At 43.3% G+C, this 26,158-nt stretch overlaps 1 protein-coding gene across 1 annotated transcript in view; it reads left to right on the top strand.

Moving 5' to 3' along the window:
- The first annotated feature begins 18,507 nt into the window (after positions 1–18,507).
- The window catches only part of RYR2 (ryanodine receptor 2), a 697,569-nt gene continuing 689,918 nt past the window's right edge, over positions 18,508–26,158 (top strand). Inside the window, exon 1 of the mRNA XM_054694896.1 lies at positions 18,508–18,581. Within this exon, the coding sequence (XP_054550871.1) occupies positions 18,534–18,581 (48 nt within the window). The 5' untranslated portion in view covers positions 18,508–18,533. The remainder of the gene's footprint in view (positions 18,582–26,158) is intronic.

Genomic DNA, 26,158 nt, shown 5'->3' with positions numbered 1-26,158 from the left:
TTGATTTTGCTCTTTTCCTCCAGACTTGTCTGTTTCTGACACTTTTCTATGGGTCCCTGCCAGGTGTGCTACAGGCTTGTAGCAGGCTTTCGGGCCTTGCTCTGGCCCAATCTCATTTGGGTAGACTTTGACCTACGAGGGAATGGGTAGCTTTGGGTGCTCGATTTAGAAACTTTTTTCTTTGTCTTCTCTGTATTGTACACTAATTGTATTAAAGTTCCTTTCCATTAAAGGTCTTACATATTTTGCCTTGATGTGGCGGATGGCTAACCCTATTTAGGACGGGCAGGTTTGGGGGTTCTGGGGTGCTTCTCTCCCTGCCCTGTAACATGCGGATTCCTTTTAATGGCTTCGTGGAACCTCTGGTGGTTCAAGAATAACTGGCATGAAATCCAGCAGCAGCAGTAGTCATAATTGCACACGTGGGCTTCATCAGGTCAATCTGCCCACTGGCCTGACTGCTCTAACTCCTGGTTGTCCCCAGTGTCATCTGTTCCCTGAGGGCCACCTAATCAGCACATGTTATTAAACAGCATACATTTTCTTTACAGAAGCTCAGATAGAGTTCAAAGGCAGAGGGAAGCAAAGATTCCTTATGCCAACCCAGGCTCTCAACTGAGACTTAATTCTGTATTATAGTTTGAAATTTGCTGTTGTTTTTTTTTTTCTTGCATTTTTTCCCAAAAACTCCTGAGTTACATGCCTTATCTTCTAGATTGAGTCTCCAGGTCTTTCCTTTCCTCTTTCTCTTCTGTTTAGTTTACCATCTGTCTTTTTGTTCTACTTCTAGGAAATCTCAATTTCACTTACAATGCTGCTATTGAAATTTTTATTTTCGGTAACATTTTGAATTTCTAAGAACTCTTGTTTTCTTATCCATTTGTATAGCCACCTGTTCTTGTTTTATAGGCACAATATCTTATCATTTCTGTGCTGTTATTCACTATTGACCTTTATTCTACACTCTGTACTTTCAGTTTCTTGAGGTCCTACCCCCCACTGACCCCCCTCCCATTTATTATTGTATATATATATATTTTTTTTAACAGTGCCTTTCCTAAAATATTTACTTATCCCTGGTTTTGTGCTTTGGATTAAGGTAGAGTGTAAGTTAAGGGCCACGTTCTTAAGTTTCCACAAGACAGAGACCACCAAACTATCACCATTCCCTAAATAAAGTAGTTATTTTACTTCTCCTCTGCAGATCAGTAATGAAGGGTTCCTGTTGGTGGGAAGGTCTACTCTACAAGGTCATTAGAATCCAACAGAAGGTGATTATGGCCATTAAATAGCATCAGATGGGAGGAGATAGCGAGTGGAGAGTGGGTAGGGGGAAAAAGAGCAGGGTTAGTGGTCATGGTAAGCATAGCTAGGGAAACGTTCAGTGATTACTGGCTCAGAGGCAGACTTCCCATGAGTGGGATGGAGCCTGACAGAAGTGAGGCACAATCTCAGTCCAGAAAGAGATAAGGGGTGAGCAGAACTCTGTTGCAAGAGCCGGGGGCTGTGCTCAGAGCAATCTAGAATATTAATGACCAAAGGTTTGTTTCACACCAGAGGGCCATTACTGCAGAGTGAGTCTTGTCTGCGATGGATTGCATATTTGTGTCCCCCCAAATTTATATGCTGAAATACTAACCCCCAATGTGACAGTATCAGGAGAGCCTCATGATTAGGTCATGAAAGAGAAGTGTTCGTATATAGGATTAGTGTGTTTATAGGAGACCCCATGGAGCTTCCAGATTCTTTCCACCACGTGAGTTCACACGAAGAAGCCGCTCTCTGCAAACCAGGAAGGGGCGGTCAGCGATACAAGATCTGTCTGGATCCTGACTTTTAGGATCCAGAAATACAAGTTTGTTGTATTTGTGAGAAATACAAGTTTGTTGTTTAACAAACCCAGTCTATATTTTTGTTACAGCAGCTTAAAAAGCCTAAGACAGGCTCAGGTTGATTTAGGGAAACAGAAAGGGAAACCAAGATGTGTCTGGGTTAAGTGGCTCCTGGCTCCGAACTAATAAATTTTTGTTATTGTTGCTGTCAATTGAAATTTAATTTTTGTTTTTTGGGTTTTTTTTTTTTGTGTGCGTTTTTGTTTTGTTTTGTTTGTTTTTTTAAGATTTATTTATACAAGCACTGGGTACAGTCAGAAGCGCAGAAGGGTGAGAGAATTCACCAGAGCCAGAGCGGGGAGCAGAGCAGGCAGAAGGACCGAAGCACACTGCTGAGGGGAGCAGCGGGCGGCAGGAGAGGTCTGCGCGCCATGTGGGACCCTCCTCCGGTGGCCGGGGAGCAGCCGGGGATCGAACCGGTGCTGCAGAGGCTGCGGGCAGCTTCACAACCCGGCGCTCAACCGCTGTGCCACCGGGGAGGCCCCGAAATTTCATTTTTGGAAACAAGGAAGATTTTTAAAAATCTAGCTGAGGATATCTTATACTGAACAGATTAAGATTAATGAACAAATAATTAAAAATGCATTTTAAGGATATGCAAATTGAATTAATAGAAATTGGGAAAAAAATAAAGCCAGAGCAAGAAGGCTGGGTATTTCGATACAGAATTTATGAAGAAGAAAACAGTGATTTTCATATATAAAAAAGAAAGATGTAAGATGAAAACTAATTGACTAAGCAAAATGTTTTCTAGGACATGGAATATAAATGAGAATGTTACAGGGATGAAAGTGGGGCAGTTTATCAGGAGAAATATGAAGAAATGCTGAAAGTTAGTAGGTAAAATGAGAAAACTAAAGGAAGGTTCATAAAGGAGTATTGAAAAAGATTAAATGTCTTAGTAAAGAGATAAAGGAAAATAATTTTACTTATGAGGTTGATAAAGAAATCTGATTTTAAAGGATATCTTACAAGGTAACAACATTAAAACAGCAAAAATTATATGTTTTATATTCATTTACCTAAACATTTATATTGAAGCAGCATGATAAGGTTTTTTTAGAGGTATAAATTGAATCTGAAGTAATGGGGAAAAATCTGATTCATATGTATGTAGAATTTTGGTTAATTACATTTTTAAGTACTGAGCATATTACTGAATATTGGTTCCATTTGAGAGATATTGTGGGGGAGAATTTTGGTATTAACAACAAAATAGTGAATTACATGTTTATAAAAAGTATAATCTAATTGTCTTTATACTGTTAAACATAACCCCATATCAGCAAAGAACCTGGAGGAAAATAATAGTAAAACTATTTCAGAAAAACGTTAATAATAACAGTAGTAAACAGCACAGCTTTGTAAATAACAAATCCTGTAGAGATAAGATAATTTCTTGTAACAGAATGACAATACTGCTGAATTGAGGGGGAGGTAATAGGTATTAAATATCGTGAACAAGGGTTTTGATTTCTGCTGTAGAAGAAAATAAGTAAGATAATTTCAGGTAGTGACAACAAGTTAAGGAGATAATGCAGAATAAAGAGGAAGAAAGTGATGGCTGAAGGTCCTTCTATAAATGGTAGAGAGAGAGGATGTTTGAGCTGAGATCCAAATCATGACAAGGAGCTAATTATGCAGAAATCCAAAGGAGAGTGCTCCTTGGAGGGAGCAATTAGTAGGTGACCTTGGCCTGTTTGATGATTGGAGAGGAGGCCAGTGGGGTTGAAGAACAATGAAGAAAGCAGGGGGAGGGTGGTGAATGATCAGAGGGATCAGAAGGGACAGCAAATAGAGAGTGTGCTTGTCCTAGGGAACCTTGAGAGTGTGTGATAAAGGGTATCCAAGGGTAATAGGAAGAGGTCTGATGGTTTTAAGCAGGGGAATGGTACAAAATCCAATTCCCATTTGCAGAATGTCCCTCTGGCTGGGTGGACTAGAATGGGTGAGGGGTGAAGCAGAGAGGGTATTGAAGTCGTGCAGAGGGTGGAGGCTTGGACTAGGAGTTGGCAGCGGCATAGTTAGGAGTGCCAGGCCTGGACGTTATTTAGATTAGGTGTGGAAAATAAGGAAAGAGAGAGGATGCCTGAGCAACTATGAACCTGTAACAGTACTGGGGGTTTAGGGAAAACATTTAAGAGTTCTGGTTGGGATGTGTCATATTTGACTGTCTGCTGTCTATCCACCCAAGAAGAGGTTGAGTGGGTATCTGTGTATAATTCCAGAGCTTAGGTAGAGAGGTTGGCCTTGGAGATAAACCATTTAGAAATCACATCATAGAGGTGATATTGATATATGATTGTACTTGGTTCCTCACAATTGCTCTGTGAGCAATTGTGTGAACATAAATGAACCCAATTTAAATGCGGTTAGGAGGTTAAAGAGTGTCCACATGTGTGTAATTAGCAAACTACAGGACCCATCATGCCTTGCACCTCCCATTAGAAATGATACTGTTTCCTCCTCTGGGAGAACAGAGGGGGTGGGGGAGGTATTCTCCAGAGGTGTTTCAAGGGTTTGGATCCAAGGAAGTGTATGTGGGTATGTAATGAGCAGGAAGACCACAGTGCAGGTTTTCTGATCCAGCAGACTGGGTAAAGGAGAAATCAGAGTCCTTAGTGGCTTTTTGCATGTCCTTTTATTGGGGTTCACCAGGCATATGGAAGGCAGGGATGCTGGGGGGCCGGGAGGCTAGCAGGCCTCCCAGCCCCCAGCAGGTCTTCACTCTGGGCTCTCAGGCCTTCTCTTAGCTTCTGCTTCTCTTGTTTCTCTCTCGGCTTCTCTTTTGGCTTCTACTGGCATCCCTGTGACGCCGCCCTTAAAAACACAGTCTTAGCCCAGGTGAATCCTGTCTACCTATGCCCACACCCTACTCCAGGTGCCCGCCATCAGGCATGCATTCAGGACCGCAAGGATCCATCATCTATCCTGATGGCGGGAGGGCAGAAAAGCCTGACATTTTTTCCCTTATCCCACAGGGTATCACCATAAACACACTCTCCAATCTGCCCTCTTCTGCCTTTTTTTTCCCCCCAAGTGAATTTTTGTTGGAATAACTGATTCTTTTTTTGACGTCAGCAGTGGTTGCAAATAACAGTAGATGAGTGGCAGGTACATAAGTGGTCCAGGTAGGTCTGTAAACCCTGAAGCCCAGGAAGAAGAAGAGGAATGAGAAGGACAGCTTGCATCAGTTAGAGGGATTTCCAGGCTGATCTCTGGCCTTAGCAAATAACATCATTGTATGGGGTATACTTATACTGAAAAACTTATTCATTGTTTGTCCGAAATTCATGTCACTGGATGTCCTGTTGTGTCTGGTAACTCTATTTCAACATCTGTAAAAATCTTAAATCTTCCTTTTTCTCTATGCTTTATGCCCCACAATTGTTGCCCTAACTTTTAGCATGTTGAGTTATAATTGCTTTTGTCCTTTTTCCCCTGTTGGACCTTGTGCGCTTCCTGAAGGCCAGTGTGCATGCGTGTGTGTGTGTGTGTGTGTGTGTGTTATATCTTTGTACAACTGTTATGCTGAAAGACCAGTGTTGACTAGGGACATGCAGAAAGCAACTTTACTCTTTTCTCTCACTGTCCCTTTAACACCACCTAAAAACTTGTTTTGTCCTGTTTCATGTGTGAACTCTCAGGCTTACCATTTAGAGGACACACTGATCACTTTTGGTCACAAGAATAGTCTTGGTTCAATATTAGAATGTTTAGTTATACTAGGAGTTTCTCCTCTCTTGGACCTTGGGAGTGTCCAGGAGCTTAGCTTCTCTTTCATTTCCCTACTGGTTCTGTAACAGGGTGGTCCCCAGGAAAGGGGGAGGTTCCCTGCCCCACCCAAGGGAGGGTGGAGCTGAGCAGGAAGAGGAGAAGCTGCAGAAGAGACTGAGGAAGGAAGCAGGATGGAGCCAGGAGACCTGGAGGAGGATGGAGCCAGGAGACACGTCTTTTGGTCGTGGACTGGGTGACACAGATGTGGGTGAGACCCATGGGGAGGTGACAATGGCAGCTTTTATCTTGATGTTGATTTTGCTCTTTTCCTTCTGGGCTTGTCTGGTAGTTTCTGACCCTTTGCTGTGGGTCCCCACTGGAAGATGCTTTAGACTTGCAGCAGGCTTTGGGGCCTTGTTCTGGGCCAATCCCATATGGATGGAGTTTTACCCACGAGGGGATGGGTAACTTTGGGTGCTTCATTTAGAAACTAGAATCTTTGCCTTACCTGTATTGTTTCCTAATTGTATTAAAGTTCCTTCCCATTAAAGTCTCCTATGTTTTGTGTTGATGCGGCGGATGGCAGAACCCATTTAGAACAGGCAGGTTTGCGGGGTTTGGGCTGCCCCTCTCCCTGTCCTATAACAGATTCTCTCCTCCCTCCCACGCCCCACTAGGCAGCTTCTCACCTTCCAGGGTTGGAAAGATTCACTGAGAGTGAGGAAGAATGTGGGTACGGGAGAATGATGTTAAGTTACCTGCATTTGGCAGATTCGTGTAAGATTCACGAAGGTGATTCTTTCTCTTAAGGATATGTAGGGGCAGGACTGGACCAGTGCAGGTTTTCTGATCCCATGCAGACCAGATAAAGGAGGAGTCAGAGTCCTTAATGGGTTTTTTGCAGGTCTTTTATTGGGGTTCACCAGGCATATGGCAGGCAGGGGTGCTGGGGGGCCAGGAGGCTGGCAGTCCTCCCAGCCCCCAGCAAATCTTCACTCTATCTGGGCTCTCTGGCGTTCTCTGCTTCTGCTACAGGCTTCTTCTCTTTTGGCTTCTGCTGCTGCTGGTGTCCCCGTGACGCCGCCCTTAAAAGCACAGTCTCCAGGTGCCCGCCATCAGGCATGCATTCAGGACCTCAAGGATCCATCATCTATCCTGATGGCAGGAGGGCAGAAAAGCCTGACATTTTTCCTTACCCTACGGGATGTTTTCAGATGTTTCTCAGAGTCCCCATCCCTCCCCATCCCCTCCCTCCCTATAAACAGTGATGTCTCCCCTCCCCCACCCTATCTCCCGCAGTTTCTGTGTCCTTTGTATATCTCCAGCCTTTTTTTTTTTTTTTTTAAGATTTATTTCTTTATGGATACAAGAACAGAGGTACAGGCCAGAGGCGCGGGTGGGAGGGCAAGAGAATTCACCAGAGACAGAGTGGGGAACAGAACAGGAAGATTCACTAAATCCACTCCTGAGGGGAGCAGCGGGCAAGTCTGGAGAGGTCTGCTGCACCATGTGGGTCAGCTCCCTGGCCAGGGATGAGGGATAGCTTTGCAGGCTAGGTTGTATATTAACCCTTTGCTCCACCAGGGAGGCCCTCCAGCCTTTTTGTTCTGAGGTTTTCCAGTACTTGGCAAGAGGCCCTCTGGGCTCCTTAAAACAAAACAAACAAACAAGACCATACATTGTAAGAATATAGCTTTATCTGTGGCCTTGGGAAATTCAGCTGGCTCTGGGTGTGGCTGTGTCTTTCCTCGAGGGAGAACTAGCAGTCACCTCTGTGTCTCTCCCACGGGAGTGAGGTGAGAGGAGCACAATTTCCTCTCCTGCCCTAGATTGGGGCAGGGGAGCGTAGCTTTAGGAACATGATATCCCAACTTTCGCCAAAGAAATCATCTCTCTCAGCCACTATACCTCTATATCCCCAAGGACTAAGGGCTCCAAAATCAACTTCTAGCACCTTCTCTGTAAGTCCGACACAGTGTTCTAGAATTTCTCTTTGGAATGTGGGAGTCCTTGTCACTTATTTTGTTGATTTTGGCTTTGGAGGCTTAGCTAAAACAGACACAAAAGAGTACATCTTTTGTTACAATTGCATTTTTAGCATCTAACTCAGTGTGTGACATATACTAGACACTCAGTAATTGTTTTTTTGAACAGATTATTAGCAAGAAACCTCAGTAAGGAAAGGAGACTGGCAATTCTCAGTTCAAACAATCCATTAATTTAGCCTAGAAAAACTCTTTCCCTTTCATACTGAAGTGAAATGGGAAGAAGGAATTCACAAGGTCTATTCAGTTCTTGGCTCCCCTGAGCACAGCATGAAAAACCCCAGTGATGGGCTCTCGTGGAGGGCTCTCAGTTCAAGTGGAGGTGCTTGGGATGATGCACCCATTTCTCAGTTTCATACCTGAACTCACACTTCCAACCTGGTGTTTCCAATGCTCCTTAATCACAAGGATCATAGTTCTTCCTGTACCCACCCCTCCCACAAATTGGGCTAACACTTCCTAACATTCAGTTTACACTCCCCTCCTTCTCACCTGCATTTACCAGCCCCTCCATCCTAAGTACCTGTCCAAGCACTCACCTTTCTGCATTGTGAACCCTATAAATCTGAGAAAGACTGGCACTGCCTTATTCTCTCTATAGTCCAAGAAGTGAACACAGAGCTAGACAGTAAAAACAATAATGAAAAAATGAGTGAATGAATGAACTGGCACCAGAGTATCCATTGTAAAGCCTACAGGTTGGGTTTCAAGGGTGGATCTGCCCTGGGCCTATTCATTAGAGCACAACATACCTCAAGGGGAGGTTTGGGTTTGGGCAAACTCAACCTTCCTATCTGGATCAAGCTGCCATTGGTACAGCTGCAAGCTGAAGTGGAAGTACAAAATCACACCTAAGTATATCATCAAAGAGGCTGATGAGTCATTTTGGTTTTGCAGTTTATGGCTCCATTTCTCAAGTTCATATTCTTTAGCTCATCACCTTTAGAAATTTCACTGGGATCATGACATTCACTGACAAATTAAACAATTCTGTTTGTGTCATAGCACCATCATTTGGTTTACACCTACATAAGCAATGTAGAAATCAGTGTAAAATCTCTTGGATTTTATACGCTTCCAAAAGTATTACAATGCTGCATGCATGTGTAACCTTCCTGCCTCAACCCTCCCCACCTGCACCCCAGACAAATGGATCTCTTTAGTTAAATCAAGTTGAAGCTAGAATATGGTATGACCTTATGGCAAAAATTAAATCCAGTATTTTACATATAGAAGAAGTTCAGTAGTGTTACAGGAAAATCTGAATAAACTTAAGATGAAAACAGGGAAGAGGCTATTTGGACAAATTGTAATTCATTTTTTTAGGCTTTTAAGGAATACCTAAATTATTTCCATTTACGGACTAAGTAAATGGATGCTCTGTTTTGATGACATAAAATATAACTCTCTTTTTTTAAAAAAAAAAGATTTATTCATGCACATAAGAACTGGGGTACAGACCAGATGTGTGGGAGGGTGAGAGGATTCACCAGAGACAGAGTGGGAACAGAACAGGCAGACTGACTGAAATACACCGCTGAGGGGAGAAGCGGGCGAGACAGGAGAGGCTTGCTGCACCATGTGGGATTCTCGCCCGCCGGCCGAGATCGAACCCACGCTGTAGAGGCTGCAGACAGCTTCACAGTGCTGCCCTCAACCGCCTGTGCCACCAGGGGAGGCCCAATATAATCCTCTTTTTAAAAAGGATTGTAGACATTCTTGAGATGACCTTCTTAACTATAAAATTGTAAAATCATTATGTAGATAAATCCTATGAAGGTAGTTGAGGCCACTCTGTTGGTTGTCTACCAGAGTTCACCTTCATTTTCTTCCTTATCAATAGAGCCCTGATTTTGTTGAGAACAGCAATGCAACCAGCTAAGAACTATATTTCATATAAAGAGAGGGGACTAAATTCTGACCAGTGAGATAGAAGTGAAAGTTATTAGTGGAAATTCCAGGAAAGCTTCTAAATTGATAGATTTTCTCATTTGGCATATGCCTTTTTTTGTAGCATACGCCCCTCATTCCCATCTGGAACTTGGACATGAAGGCTGTTGCTATTGCAGCCATTTTGCAACAATGAGGTTTGGTTCCATGATGGAGCTGAAAGATTGAAGGAAGATAGTACATTGATAACATTGGGGGGCCACTGAACCAGGCTTGGGCTGCCAGCTTTTAGACAATATTATAGGAGAGAAATCATTTCATAAGTTGGTTAAGTCCTTGCTTTATAGGTATTTGTTATTTGTAATCAAAAAAGAAATAAAAGACAATGGGGGTATTTATGGGAAAGTACATATATTTGTATCCTAGGTGAGAATATATTGAAGACTCTCTTCATATTAATGATAATCATGAAAAATTAGAAAAAGCCTTTTTTTTTGAAGTTGTTGCATTTTATATACTATCTGATTTTATTTCAGAGTATAAGTTCTAAATCAAGCAGGTCTGAAATTTAAATCAACACACACACATAATTTAATGACATACACACACATATAAGTGAGGGTGAGTTATTGATGAAGTACACTGCTGAAGAGCATATAATCAAGATTATATAATCTTATTTAATGTTCACAGCAAACTTGTGAGGTATTGTTATCACCTTATACATAGGGAAACAGAGATTTACACAGTAAATGATTTCTTTGTAAGTTGCCAAAAAAGATACTGGAGGTGAGTTTGTTTAGCTTCATAGCTTGTATTTATGACTATTACTTTGTCCTATTCCTGTGACATGGCCAGAGGACCATGGGCCCATTTGATTTAGATATTTACCAAGTCAAATGGTAAATGGGTGTCCTAGTATAATAATAAATATAGTTTATCAAGTTGGACCTCCTATAAAAATTCAATAAAGAGAACTGATACTTGGGTGGAAAATTCCTAATACCTAGGTATTTGAAGTGCACAGAACATGGAGTTTCAGTTTAGATATTAAAAGGGCAGCCCCATACCTTGATTTAAACCAAACTAAGCACACTAGAAACTTTTCCTGAAAAAGTGATGGGTATTCCCATTCAAGACGGGGCAGGATAGGTACTTGCTGATGGCCTCCCTGTCCTCACTGTTCACCAGCTTCCTACTTCCTGGCTTTGCCCACTACCCTTCCCTTCTTGCTGTGTTTCAAACATTCCATCCCATTTCAAAGCTTTTCCACCTACCTGTCCTTCTGCATGGAATGCTCTCCTCCTAAGAACCCCTGAAGCTTGTTCCCTTCCTTGATTTATGTCACTGCTGCCATGTTACTTTAAGAGATGGCTTCCTGGGCCTCCCTTGGTGGCACAGGTGACTGAGCACCATACTGTGAAGCTGTCCACAGCCTCTGCAGCACTGGTTTAATCCTGGCCGGCCAGCGAGGGTCGCACATGGCATGGCAGACCTCTCGTGTCTCGCCCACTACTCCCCTCAGCAGTATATTTCATCAGTCTGCCTGTTCTGTTCCCCTCTCTGTGTCTGGTGAATCCTCTCACCCTCCCGCACATCTGGCCTGTACCCTGGTTCTTGTATAAATAAATAAATAAATAAATCTAAAAAAAAAAAGAGAGAGATGGCTCCCATGACCATTTTAGCTACAACACCATCCTGTCAGTTACCTTTTATCCCCTTTTGCTGATTTATATTTCCTCATAGCACTGAATTCCCCTGATATATATTTATTTGTTTATCTCAGTCTTCTCCCCTACAATAAGTCCATGAGCATGGGACTTGTGTATTACTCATTAGGACAAGGCCTGATACATATGAAGTGCTTAATAAATATTTGTTGTTACTAGATATTTGTTGAATGAATGAAGAGTGGGTTCAAAGAACCCACTTGAATTCTATGTTATTACATAAAAACCTATAGGACGTGAGGGAGCTTAGTCCTATTCTCAATTAGACTCTATATATACAAAGGTTTTTGGTTTACTTTTGTGTTGTTGGCACACCAAGTTGCTTAGTCCTTTTCAATTAATGAATGACCTCCATATAGGGGAAGTGATGGAAAGAAGAATGGTGTTTTGAAATGGAATTTTTTTTTAAAGGATTTATTTATTTATTTATACAAGCACTGGGTACAGTCGAAAGCATGGGAGGGTGAGAGAATTCACCAGAGACAGAGCAGGGAGCAGAACAGGCAGACTGATGAAGTACACTGCTGAGGGGAGCAGCGGGTACAGCAGGAGAGGTCAGCGCACCATGTGGGACCCTCGCCCAGTGGCCGGGGATTGAACTGGTGCTGCAGAAGCTGTGGGCAGCTTCACAGCCCAGCTCTCAACTGCTGTGCCACTGGGGAGGCCCCTTTAAATGGAATTTCTTAAAAGGAAATGAAACTGGGAAATTTTGTAGTGACTAGCAAATGGTGGCTATTCTTTACTATCTATAAAGAATGGGCATGATTGAAAAAGTAGGTACACTGTCTATGCCTCTAGTTAGTTGTTAGTGCATTTGGGGGATACTATCCTCAGACACATAATGAAGGGTGATTAATATAGGATGAAGGGCTGTGATTCACAGGAGAGAATTACAATCTCTGGCCAGAGTAATCAAAGCCCAGAAATGGGTGTTGAACTACTCCTCAGAGGATGGAGCAGGTTTTGACAGGGTTTTGTGGCTCCCAGTGGCAGAAGAAAGAGCAAAAGACCTGGCTGACTAATGTACACATTTATCTGAGGAACAGTTGCTTGGCTTGAGGCCAAAACAAGGGAGTTCTTGGAAATAAATATTGACAAGGTAGGTGGAAGGTTCCATCATGGAAGGCTCCAACTGCCAGGCTGAAAGGTTTGAATGTAATATGTTGCAGGTTTGGGAGCCGTTCTTCCATGCCAGTAGTTCCTACCCAGCCAGGAGGTGAGATGATGAAAATGTCATTATCAAAGGTAATTCAGGTGGTGTGTCTGGAAGACAACCCACAATGGAAAAGCATAAAACCCAAGAAGAATAGGTTCGAATTTAGTGAAATAATTTGGGGCTTAAGGACAAGAATTAGGATGACATCTTTTTACCTATTGATGTTGGGTGATGAAGTTAAGGTAAAGTTGTAATAGTCTGCTCCAGTGTTATAACAAAATCCCATAGATTAGGTGGCTTAAAAACAGAAGTGTATTTCTCCCAGTTTTGGAGACTGGGGAATCCAAGTTCAAGGTTCTTATAAGGTACATTTCAGTCGAAATTCTCCTCATTTGGCTTACAGGTGGCTGCTATCTTGCTGTGTGCTCACATGACCTCTTTTTTCTCTCTTCCTCTTGTTACAAGGGCACAATTCCATCACTGTGGGGTGATGTCCTCATAGCCTCATCCAACCTAATTTCCTCCCAAGTACCTCACCTCAAAATACCATCACATTGGGGATGAGGACTTCAGTGTACAGATTTGAAGGGGAGAAAAACATTCACTCGGTTGTGGTAAAATAGAAATAGGCAAAACAGGAGGAAGAGCTGCCTTAGGAGGGAGTGTGTAGCCATAATGACCTACTTGTGAATCACTTAGATGATTTGGGTTGGGAATGTTTCTCTGGGGAGCCCATACCTCTTTAGGAACACATCTTTCTGTAGAGAAGAGAGGTCATGTTCACTTTCATCATCTGTATGCAGTTCAGTCCTGACTCTGGATATCAGGATATTAATTAGAATTCATTATTTTCATGTAATAAATTTTAGATCAATTTAGGGAACTGCTAAGAGAGTGATGTGTAACTTTCAAATCTTAAAAAACTGATTTCTCCTGGGCCTCCCCGGTGGCGCAGCGGTTGAGCGCTGGGTTGCGAAGCTGCCCGCGGCCTCTGCGGCGCCGGTTCGATCCCCGGCTGCTCCCCGGCCACCGGAGGAGGGTCCCACATGGCGTGCAGACCTCTCCTGCCGCCCGCTGCTCCCCTCAGCAGTGTACTTCGGTCCTTCTGCCTGCTCTGCTCCCCACTCTGGCTCTGGTGAATTCTCTCACCCTCCCGTGCTTCTGACTGTGCCTAGTGCATGTATGAACAAAACAAACAAACAAACAGCAAACAAATTTCTCCTCCTAAGAAAATGTGGGGGAGGGCATATGATTTTTATTTCTGAGGACATAGTAATCCCTGTTTCTTTCTTCAGAACTCACTTAGATTTCCAAGAGCTGACAGGACCCCTTGGGTTGGCTTGAAACCGGGAATAATCTCCTGGGACTGCCAGAGCCTTTTTTAGTTCCTGCTAGTCTAGATTCTTCTTGTGTTTTCCACAGTGGGATGGGGGAAGGGTAATAGCACAAAACAGTGGTAAAGAGCTCAGGTTGAAGTCCTCAGACCCCGGCCTCAGCACTCAGTAGCTGTTTAGTCTTGGTCAAGTTATGTAAGTTCTCCGAAGATTGGTTTCCTTTCCTCTCAAATGGCATTGCAGAAAAAGTTAAAATAAAGTATCTGAAGCACAATGAATGCTCAGAGCATCTATCATCATCATCGTCATCATCATCATCATCATCATCATTATCATCATCATTGTTCATAACATCATTCCTGCACTCCTTGCAATAATGCAGTCACAGAAGTTCAGGCTCTGCTGCCTGCGGCCAGCTGGTGAGTACCCGCAAAGGACTGGCTTTTATTTTTAGTTTAGGTGCATATCAAAGCTGTAGTGATTTAGAAGCATGTAATAAAGATGTAAATAAAATGGAAATTTTCTAAATGTCTGTTTTGTAAAGTTCTGAATGGGGTTAAGAAGAAATGTTATGAAAACATCCCTAGATATATTGAAACTGGAAATCTGAGTTGACAAAGAATGGGCTAAATCTTGGGATATTAGGGCCTCGCCAATCCTAATTTTATATTGACCTAACTATAATTCCAGAGACTTTCACTTCAGCATCAAGGTCTTTAATTAATGTGATATTTACTGAAAGAAGCTGAATTAAAATGGTAACACTGAGCATGTTAGCTGACTTTCCACAGAAATCTTGGGGGAAGAAGTTAATTTCCTAATGCTCATAAATATCATTGGCAGACTCACTTAAGTTGCAAGTCCAAATGGAAAATCTTATATTGGTATTAATTTTTTTCTTTTGTAGGAATGGCTAGAATCCTGCCAATGAATAATGGACTACTTTGACCCTTTCTGAATTAGATGACTGTAGAAAAACACTTCACTTAAAAAAAACAACACAGTATTTCCCCCCCCCCCCTCACTTGCAGGGTATAATATTGGTCATAAAGAAAAACACTTTCCAAATTTGGACTAAAAATATGGAACTATCATCTTCTAAACTATTTTACATTTTTATTAATAAAGTCCTAAAATAGAGTTATGGGAAACACATCTATGGAGTATAGATTCTAATAAACAATATTAAGATGACAAATTTCAGTAGCAAAAAAGGGAAAATAAATGTCATTTGAAATAAGTTGAAAAAAAGAAATATTTTAATAAAAATGACAAAACTGATAGATGTCAAGTATGGAATACTTTTGAAAATTCTAAATAAACAAAATACCTTTTTAAAAGTATAGATTTGTGCCTGTGAAAATGTGTTCCTACTAATCCCTTGCAGCTTATGTTTACAATAAAATCAAGATATTGAACATAAACTTTGAGCTGTGTCTAAATTATATTAGTTTCTCTTGACTAGAATTGTGTGTAAATTGAGATTAGTTCTCTTCCTATCATTCTACAACCTTTCCAGTCAAAACCACTTTTACTTCTTATAGTTGTTCTCCAGAAGAGGAAACTAGGAAATTATATATACGCTAAAACAGCCAAAACAGATAAATTAAAACAAAATTATAAATAAAAATTTCCCATAGCTTTTAGTAGTTTTAGCAGTTTTCTTGTGAAAACAACTTCAGTTTTTATGATTATGAAATATATCAAAACATCTGAGTACCAAAAATAACCCTGTGCCCTGAGGGATTGAACTGAAAATTTCCCCTACCTCTCTGACCTCTTAGGCTGGTCCTGAAATCACACACACTAGTAGGAGAAAAAGCTACATGGAATTGGTTTCTAAAGCTAGTGGGGCAAAATAAGGGTATATATCTTGAGCCTCAGTATAGGATAGGGGTCAGGGGTTTGATGGAGAGAAAAGGGAAGCTCACATGATTAAGACCAGATGTTTTGTAATTACATACTTGCCCTGCTATGTAGATAGGTTTCTCTGATAAAAAGATTATTTCCATTGGGGCCTCCGTGGTGGTGCAAGTGCTTAAGCATAGAACCTTCAAGCCTCTGCAGCATCAATTCCATCCCTGACTGGCCAGGGAGCAACCCACATGGTGCAGCAGACCTCTCCTGTCTCGCCCACTGCTCCCCTCAGCAGTGTATTTCACTCAGTCTCCCTGTTCTGTTCCCCACTCCTTCTCTGGTGTCTCTCACCCCCTCCCCCACCTCTGGCCTTTCTTAGTCACTGTCATTTGTTAAATGGTGAGTTAGAAGCCCAGTTCTTGACTGCATAAATAAATAATTCTTTAAAAAAAAGATTATTTCCAGTATAAGTCCTAATTCTGGGTTATACCCCTAATCTTTATTCTTCTAGTTAGTGATAAAGGGAGTGGTAAATGATTTTCATGAGCCTGCAGGGCTTATATTGATGTTAGCTGGAAATAGTCTACATGCCAAAGTGACATGTTTTGGAAAGGTCTGTTCTGGACATCTTGGGGAGGCCTGGCTTCAACCCCTGTACTCACCACCAAAATATCAAACCTCTTGTTATATTTGCTTTAGTTTGCATTTGAAAAATAAATATTATATATTGTTCTCAAACATGTTTTTGTATTTTTAGTACAGATTAGAGATCTATAAACTGCATGGTATTGTATTTTATAAATATCCTCTGCTCTGAGTCTATTTGCTGTTGAGGACTATATGTGGTAAATAATAATCATTGAATACCTACGCCATTTAACATTATCACTAATGCTGAAAGAATTAAAAATGTAAAAATGAATAGTTGGTGGGTTGGAGTTTTTATAGTATTTTACCAACCATGTGGTAGAATGGAATAATTCTTAAACATTGTAAATGTATGCTTGTCTTAATGGAGAATACCTACGCATAATTCTGCATAAAGTCTTGAAAAGGTCAATTTAATATGTCTTAAGTTTGGAAGATCAAACTATTTACCATAGATTATGACCAATTTCAGAAAATAGCCATCCCTGGTGGAGGACTTTTATCTTTTGTAAACTTCCTGATCACTCATTTAAAGATTGCTATGAGTAAAGATTCACTTAATAATAATTTGAGTTGGTTAGTCATCATGGATCAATGTGCAAGAACATGTCAAGTGCTTAGGTGAGATGACTAGTCGCCTAAGACAGCATGACATTGCCAGTTTCACCAGGGTGGGAGACTATTTATAGACAGATCTTTATAGTATTCATTCCACTGGGAATATGCAAAACTAGCTCAATAAATAAAGGGTTATGAAAGCTGAAAATAAAATGTAAGCTGCATAGAACTTACCGGTAGATTTTAACAACTAATTAGATGTTGCAAGATGTGTAATGTAGGTAAACGGACCCAAAACCTACATTTTTACAGTTGCTGCATCTTGGTGGTATTAACATTTGGAAACTTTGCCTATGTTTTATTTTGAAGTATCTTAATGAAAGAGCTGCTGGTTAGGAACAAGATATAAGGCTTTCTTTCCCAAATTGTCTCAGCCCCTGCATTTTCTTAGTCACTGTCATTTATTAAATGGTGAGTTAGAAGCCCATTGATACTGGATGATTGTGAAAGCGAGGTAGTGATATTAGTGGTGCAATGCTCGAATTTCTTCAGAAATAGATGGCTTTAAGTAAGAAGTATGGACACGGCAGTCTGAGTTTAGGCTTGTCAGTGATTCATGTTTAGAGACACTTTCCGGTTGGTCACGGCAATTCCTTGGTGAATGAAGGTTACACTTCTAATCTAGAGTAAAACCCCGTGTCTTTCACAGTCTCTGGCACAGATAGTGACCTTATATTTGCGGTATGAATTTATTAGAGTTCTGTGCCTCCAAACCGTGAACTTTGTGTGCATAATCGATAACTTTGTGTGAAAATCATGATAAAACTGATAACTTTGTTTGAGAAGCATGATACACCGAATGTAGATAATGAAGAATTTCCATGTAGATCGGGAAGAGAGGTAAAGCAAGTTTAAGTAGTATTGGGTAACCTTTACTTGGACATTCCTCACCCAGTAATGAGTCCAGCGTGCCATCCCAAGCATTGTGGAAGTTACTGCCTAAGCCCCGCACCAGAAGGGAGGAACTCGGAGCCCTGAGATTAGGGTCAGAGGGGCCGCTCTGTGAGCCCAGGGCTTCCAGAAGGGCGCAGGTAGAAAGCCTTGGACGGTGCGCTCGGGCCGGGATACCCAGGACAGCCAGTAAGCGGCGCTGGGCCTCGAGTTTGGCGGCCCGGCGGAGCGGGCTGCGGATTACCTGCAGCAGAGGGGAGCCGGCGAGCTCCTCCCCCGCGCCCCCTCTCCCCATTCCCCCCCCCACCGCCAGCCGCGGCACTACCCCGGGCGCCGCGGGCTTGGCGCACAAGCTCAGAGGAGCCGGGGCCGAGCGGTCCGCCGGCTGCTGGCGGGGAGCGCGGAGCAGGCACGGCTGGGCTGCGGGGCCGCCTGCCCGCGTCCTCCGGGCCGGGTCGCCCTCCTCCCGCACAGTGCGGCGGAGGGAGGCTCCCGCCGCGGCTGCCCCCGCCCGCGCTCGCCCGCCGGCGCCTCCTCCTGCGCTCTGCAGGCGGGGACCGCCTGGCGCTCGGCACCTAGCAGCCGCGGCCCCCTCCCGCCCCCGGCTCTGGGCAGCGGCAGCCGCAGCCGCAGCCACAGCAGCAGCAGCCACAGCAGCAGCAGCCACAGCAGCAGCAGCAGCAGCAAGCGCGCGAGGGGCAGCCGCCGCCGGGCTCCGCGGGGCTCGGGAAGCCCCGGCGAGGAGGCGCGGAGCCATGGCCGATGGGGGCGAGGGCGAGGATGAAATCCAGTTTCTGCGAACTGTAAGCGCCGCGCATCTCGGGCTTCCCCAGGGGAAAGGGCGCCCGGACCACCATTCGTGGGGTCCGGGCAGAGTGACAGCGGCCAAAGGAACGCGCGCGGGGCAGGGGGACGAGGGGTGCCCCCCGGGGTGCGGGAGGAGCCGGGCATCCCCCAGCGGGTGCAGGTGTGCGTGTTGGGGCCGGGGAGGAGAAGGGTGCGTGTCTGTGCGCGCGCGTGTGTGAAGCCAGGGCCAGAGCGCGGCGAGGACGAGGCGGGCGGGAGCGGGGCGCACCGGCTCGGACCCGGGCCACGGAGGACGCGCGCCTCGGAGCTGCGGGAGCTGGGGAGCGGGACTCCGGCCTGATGCATCGCCGGGGCTTGGACCCTCCGGGCTGCGGGGAAGCGGGTGCAGGCTGGATGGCCCGCGGGGCGCGGGGGCTGGCGGGGACCCTGGCTGTCGCCGGGAATTGTGCCGCCGCGCAGTTTTCTCGGGCTTTGGGGCTGAACCCGCGCTCTGTCACGTAACCCAGGGGTTCGCCGACTTGGCTTAGAGCGCGCCGCGGCCGGCCGGCGGGGGAGGGGGTGCCGGGCGCTGCTGGAGATTTTCCCCAAGTCCAGGTGCTCCGAAGGGAAGGAGTCGCCTCCGTGGACACCGTGGTCACCCGGGGCTGGGACTAGGATGGTGCTGGGACCGCGTGCAGAACGAGGAAGGGATCAGAAGCGAGTGTGAGTGTGTGTGCGCGCGCGCGGGGTGGGGGCGGAGGGACAGCAAGAACGTGTCGTTCTCCAAATGCTGGCTTACTGAATGCCGAGTGCAGCAAAGTGTGTGTGTGTGTGTGTGCGTGTGTGTGCAAGGACGGGGTGACTGTCCGGAATTTACACACTGGGTGGCAGCAGGGAAAGGTTGGCTCCACATTAAAACAATATTTTCTCCTTAAGTACCTTTTGGCACTGCTCCTTCCTCTGCCTGATTTGTTCGAATGCTGCAGATACTTCCTAGGCTGAGGCATTGCTCACCTCAAAGCTAGACTGGAGATCATCTTGGCAGAAGAAAATACTGTAACTTCGTGTTAAGAATAACCTAGTTAGCAAGCGTTTGCAGCATCCTTTCCTCCACTTCTCTCCAAAGGATTTTGGCTTAAAGGATTACCCCCACCCCCACCGAGGACTGCAGCTTCTGCTGTGACTTCTTTCCTCAACAGTGAAAAAGAGAATCATTTTCCAGTTACAGTTATTTCCATATTCACAAAAAGTCATTGAGATATTTAAATTTTGAAATATTAACCAGATAGTAACTTTTAGGTGTGAAAGTAGTGTTGATAATGATGTATTTAGGTATTGGAAAGTGAAAACAGCAAATTTGTTAAAGAACATTGTAAGTGACCATTTTTTTTTTTCTTTTGGCATTTATTTATGTTGGCACTCATTTTTACATTAAGAGGGGGAACCTTTGGAAAGAATAAAGTCCAGGTAGACATCAGACGGCAAATGACTTGACCTAATGACTGCATGCTATGGACCATTATAGACATGAATGACATACATACATACATACCTACATACATACACACATTACATGGCAGCTACTTCTGATTCAGGACCAGCTCTAAAGAGCCATTATCTAAAATCTTGTTCATGGAAAATATTTAAAGCTTACTAGTGATACAATTTATTATATATTTTTAGTGGAAAACTCTTAAGATTGTTTTAAAATAATAAAAGCCACATGAACAGCTGTTTCTCAAAACCACAAAATCTTTTATTCAGGTGGACAAAATATTTAGTTGCTGTGTAATTTTTAAATTAAAAAAAATTCAAACTCTGTAGGGTTAAAATTAGCTAGAAAATTTTGGAAGGCTTTGTGCACTCAAGGGCTTCCTGCAGGCTTAAATGTTAAGCTGAGCTCATGGAGGTGGTGTTATCAGAATACTTAATGGGGACCGAGGTAAATGTGCTTGCTGGTGGGGTTCTGCACTTATAAAGTAATGTTAACTCTGTGCCACTCGACAGCTGCCTGTCAGTCCCAGCGACACCTTTGATAAGTGGGTCCAGGGTAGGGATCTGGCAGTCCTAGGCTGGGATTTTTCTTTTAATAAAACATTGGTAGGTGGTTGTGCCAATGATAAATGACCTTGAAGGAGGTAGCACAGTGGAGCAGGGAAATTTTTTTTTGGTGTAACATTACATCTAAAAGGAAAACATGCCTTTTCCTCTATATTTTACAGTTTTTTTATGGAAATTCTCAAATCGTTTTCCAACTCCTCTGTCTACTGCTCTTGCTTTTTTCCAATTTATTCCCTTACCCTGAGAACGTTAATGGCTCAGAAATGTTAATGGAGTTACTAACAGGGAAAAATGTAGTTTTTTTAGTCAGTCCATCTCTTTTTTTTGGAGGGGGGCCTTATTTCTCTGTTGTGTGTAATCTTGTCAATATGAATTCTTTCTTTTTAAAGCAAATAGCCTGGGAGTACTAACAATCTGCTCATTAGGTAAAACTGCTATAAATTTTGGATGAAGCTGTTGTGCTTAGAAAAAGATCAGTCATTAAGAGACCATAATTGTGAAGTTGACTAGACATTCTGTATTTTGTGACTAGAGCACCTTAAGTATTGCCTTCGATTTTTATTCCAACATTACAGCTTATTGAGGCATTTTTGGCACCTTTTTGTCTGCCAAAAGCTTTTCTTTTTCATCTTCTAGAAGAGGTCTGTGGTCTCTGTAAGGGAAGCAAAGATGAAATCTTTAATGAACAGTGTCCATGAGTTATGTCTGTTGCTATAAATTAGTTCATCATTTGTGAAGGGAGTTTTCCCATAGTCTGTCTCCCATCTCTTTGCAACTATGCCGTTGTGAGTTTTCTAGCGTTCCTCTCAAACGGTTATGTAGAGGAATGATCATTTTTGATTCAGTGGCTCCCCCACTAGCTGGAATTATGCTGAAATGACGTATTTATCTTCGAGAGAAATTGAGACTGTGTGTAAACTCTGGATATGCTAGGACACTTGAAGAATCCTATTGTAAAATAAACCCTCAGCCCCAAATGGATTTGTTTACTGCCGTCTCCAAATATACTCCCACTTAAGATGGCTTGGTTTATTTAAAATATTTTTTATTAACTCATCAATGTAGCAGTGCATGATAATTTGCTATTTTAAAAACATGGCTGTTTAGTTACTCTTTCTGAGCAATCAAAGAATTTTATAGAAGAGATTCCTTGACTTTATGAAATTCATGATGTAATATGACCTTGGCCGAGGGTTGGTTTTACTTTCTTTCATTTGTGTAAACGGAGTTACTCTTGGGGTATACTGTGCTGTGTCGTTTTGTATTTATGCATAGATTGAGACTTAAGACAGTTCTGGTTGCAAAAATGGTTCTGATAGAAATGCTTTTTAGCTTTCCTCTGGACTTCCTTTGCAGAATGCACTATTTCACTGTAGGTTTCTTCGTAATGCTTATGCATCTTGCTCAGTGGTAATAATAGGGTGCATCTTAGAAAGTATTCAGCAATTAATAGTATCATCATAAATGCACAGCACTTGAAATAGATTGAGTAGGAATGTTTAGCTCCAGTTTGTAGGGTGCAGGAAGGTTAAAGTGCAAAGTCTGTGACTCAGTAGTGTAGAACCAAGAGTAAGACTCAAATCTAAGGCTTAATGTCTTTTCCAGGAGAGAGAGGCTGCTTTAAAAGTTGCTCAAGTATGTTTAGCAGTATAGCAAACATCCACAAACAGTTTTTCTGCTGTAGGATTGTCACAGAGAAAAAATGAAAAGGCCCTTAATGAACAGTGGCAATTTGCACCTTTTGCTCCCTTTATAATGAAGACATGAGGAGCTTTGAGATAGGCTCTGTGGTAGTTTTTCAAGTAACTGATGGAAAGCTCACTCAGGCCTCTATCATCAGACTTTTTTTTCTTTCCTTTTTTTTTTTACTTAAAATCAGTGAGTTCACGTTGGCAGGAAGGGCAGAATCTAAAACACTTAGACACTAATTTATTTGACATTCAATCTTATTTGTACTTTAGCTTTAGGTAAGTGTTCTTATCAAGGCTGAATTACCCGAGAAAAGATTACAACTTCTGCGAGACTGTGCTTCTGTAGATAGGCCTTGAGGAAGAGGGAGAGATGGTGAAGCAGGTATTTGTCTCCTGAAACTCTGACATTGTGGAAATTTTATTCATTCAGAAAAGCATTTGTTGAACACCTTCTATATGCATGGCATGATTTTAGGTCATAAGGAAACATCAAGATAAGGAAAAATGTGGTCTGTAATTGTAATTATACTTTCAAAGAAGAGATTTAGAGGCTACAATGGAACAATAAGAAGGAAAAAGCACATTAGGGTAATCAGAGTCTTTTAGAAAATATTCCCAGTCTAATCCTCCCTCCCTCTCTCTTGTTATTTTGCAGATAAGAAAACTAAGAGTTAGGGAGCTAAAATGTGGCCTGTGTTCTATTCCAAAGTAAAGGCTGTCTTAGTCAGGGCTGCTATTGCAGAGAACCATAGGCTGGGCGACTTAAATAATAAACATTTATTTGTCACATTTTTTTTGGAGGATGGAGAGTCTAAGATCAAGGTGTTAGGAGATTCAGTGTCTGCTGAGGATTCTCTTCCTGGTTTGCAGGTAGCCATCTGTTTGTTGTATCCTCAGAGTATTGAGAGAGAAATTATTTCTCTTCTTATGAGGGCACTAATCCCATTCATGAAGGTCCCACAGTCATGACCCAATTGCCTCTGAAAGGCCGCACGTCTTAATGACATCCTATTGTGAGTTAGGATTTCAACAAATGAATTTGGGGGTGGGGGTGCAAACATTCAGTCCATAAGTATGGCATAGAGCAATAAAAAGTATCTGAAAATCTTTGCAGAATTGCCAAAAAAGTAGTTTATCAGCACACCATTCTTCTTTTTTTTTTTTGATTTATTTATTTATGCCTACAAGAACTGGGGTACAGGCAAGAGGTGTGGAAGGTGAGAGGATTCATCAGAGACAGAGTGGGGAAAAGAACAGGCACATTGACTGAAATACACTGCTGAGGGGAGCAGTGGGCGAGTCAGGAGAGGTCTGCTGCGCCATGTGGGTAGCTCCCTGGCCAGGGCTGGAACTTGTGCTGCAGTGGCTTTGGATAGCTTCATAGTGCTGAGACTCAACACTGTGCAGCACCAGGGAGGCCCTCCTTTTTTTTTTTTTTAAAGTTGCAATCCCTTATGTGTCCTAAAATTGCTCACTAGTCCAGGATGGGAATCTTGCACCTGTTTCATCCTTTCATTGCCTCCTTCTTCACTTGTTCCTTCTGGTTGATCTTGAAGCATGCTAATTTCTCCCACATTGCAAATTTTTTTCGCTTGACCCTGATACCATATCTAGCTGCTCAGCTCCTACCCACTGCTCATTTCCACCTCCTTGTAATTGTTATCTAATTCTCACCCTCCTTAAACCTCTTTACTGTATGTTTCCAATAACCTCCTCCTGCCCACTCCTGTTCCCTGAGAACCCTCCAACTCTATGAACCATGTCCTCCTTTGTGAAGTTTCTCTCTTTGGTTTTGGAGATACAGCACATTCTGAGTTATTTTTATAGCTTCCTGATCATACTTTGGGGGATTTGTTTCTAATCTGAAGGCTGAGGTTATCCCAAAAACTTTTTTCCTATTTCCCATTTGATCTCTTCTACCTCCATGAGTGTACCTGTGCCACAAAAGCAGGGATCCTTGGAATAACCAAGTTTGAAGAGCTCGAACAATGAATTCTTTTTTTACAGTCAGAGGTGCGGGAGGGTTAGAGAATTCACCAGAGACAGAGTGGGGAGAAGAACAGGGAGATGGACTGAAGACACTGCTGAGGGGAGCAGCGGGTGAGGCTGGAGAGGTCTGCCGCGCCATATAGGTAGCTCCCTGGCCGGCTGCGAATCGAACCCACGCTGCAGAGGTTGTGGACAGCTTCACAGTGCGGTGCCCAACCCACTGCACCACCAGGGAGGCCCTCGGACAATGAATTCTTACAGCTCTGAGAGATGCTGAAATGACAAGAACTTTCCCTAAGCTGCTCCTTGCTATAGAAGAAACCTACCACAGGTCAGATAGTCCTCGGACACTCACTTCTGGCTCCCCATGAAGGCTCTGTGTCAGCTCCCCGCCCATCATCCTGAGCATCATGTGTTCTGTCCCTAACATGCTCCTCCTTCCCAAGACCCTATATTGGACAGTAACACTTCCTGTTCTGCCTCTGGTTTAAAAATACCAGCATGATATTAACCTTTGAAAGACCTGGATCTGAGACCTGAATCCATTGATTCTTAGCATTTGGGAGCTGAGAAAAATTTTGTATTTTCCTTATAAAAGGTAAAGATAACATGAGGCATCACAGGGGGGACTTTTGAAGATCATGTGACAGAATTTACGTGAAAAGCTTATTACAGTGCCTGGCTCCTGGCAGGACCCAATGTATTAGTTTAGTTCTTTTTGTTTTCTCCTTACTTCTACATTGTCATCATCTCCTGTGGTGTTTTCCTTAGCAATCAAGTCAGATTTATATTCTTCCCTACACACCAGCACTCTCTATCCTTCAAATCCCCCTCCCCCTCCCAATTTGTGGTTTACTTTGAATCCTCCTAAAGCTCTTGTGTTCATGCCACCCTTTCTGGAACAGCGGGTTCAGTTCCAGATTCCTGTCACATCTGGTCTAACTTCTCTGCTCGGCTTATGACCTTCGATAATCTGATTTCTGACTCCTTACTTAAGTTCCCCATTGTAAAGTCAGGAATGGACCAGTGCGGGTTTTCTGATCCCATGCAGACCGGGTAATGGAGGAGTCAGAGTCCTCAGCAGTTTTGCAGGTTTTTATTTGGGGTTCACCAGGCATATGGCAGGCAGGGGTGCTGGCTGGGGGGCTGGGAGGTTGGCAGGCCTCCCAGCCCCCAGCAAGTCTTCACTCTATCTGGACTCTTTGGCGTTCGTTCTGCTGCTTCTCGGCTTCTGCTTCGGCTTCTACTGCTGCTGCTGCTGCTGCTGCTGCTGGCGTCCCTGTGACACCGCCCTTAAAAGCACAGTCTTAGCTCAGCTGAATCCCATCTACCTATGCCCACACCCTATTCCAGGTGCCCGCCATCAGGCATGCATTCAGGACAAGGATCCGTCATCTATCCTGATGGCGGAAGGGCAGAAAAGCCTGACATTTTCTTTACCCTACACCCATCCTGCATAGAACTTTCTTGGATTGCTGCAACCAATGCTGGTTTCATCTTTCTTTTCTCTTGAGCTTCCCAATCCTATACATTTTATCACTTATTTAATACCCTATTTTTTGGTCCCCTCATGCTCTGCAGCTGGGTTGCAACTGTGTTGGGAGGCATTGGTTTCTCATGATGCTCAGGGCATCATTAACCACAAGGACAGGTTTGCGAGAAATCTTCAAAAAAAGTGAGAAAAAGTCTGCCTTCCCTCATTTGATCCAGCCACAGGTGAAAATCCCTTGGTTGTGTTTAAATGTGGGAAGAGGGAATCCGTTATATGGAAACAGAGGCAGGAAAGTAGAAGTAAGATTCCTTATGGAGGCAGAAGTTGTAGGAGTTTGGCACTTAAATTCTGAGAGGAATTC

Source organism: Talpa occidentalis, unplaced genomic scaffold (assembly GCF_014898055.3).
Source record: "Talpa occidentalis isolate TD23 unplaced genomic scaffold, MPIMG_talOcc4v2.1 talOcc4.14, whole genome shotgun sequence".
NCBI lineage: Eukaryota > Metazoa > Chordata > Mammalia > Eulipotyphla > Talpidae > Talpa > Talpa occidentalis.
The sequence above is the reverse complement of the archived record's forward strand: the minus strand, read 5'-3'. Positions and strand labels throughout refer to the sequence as shown.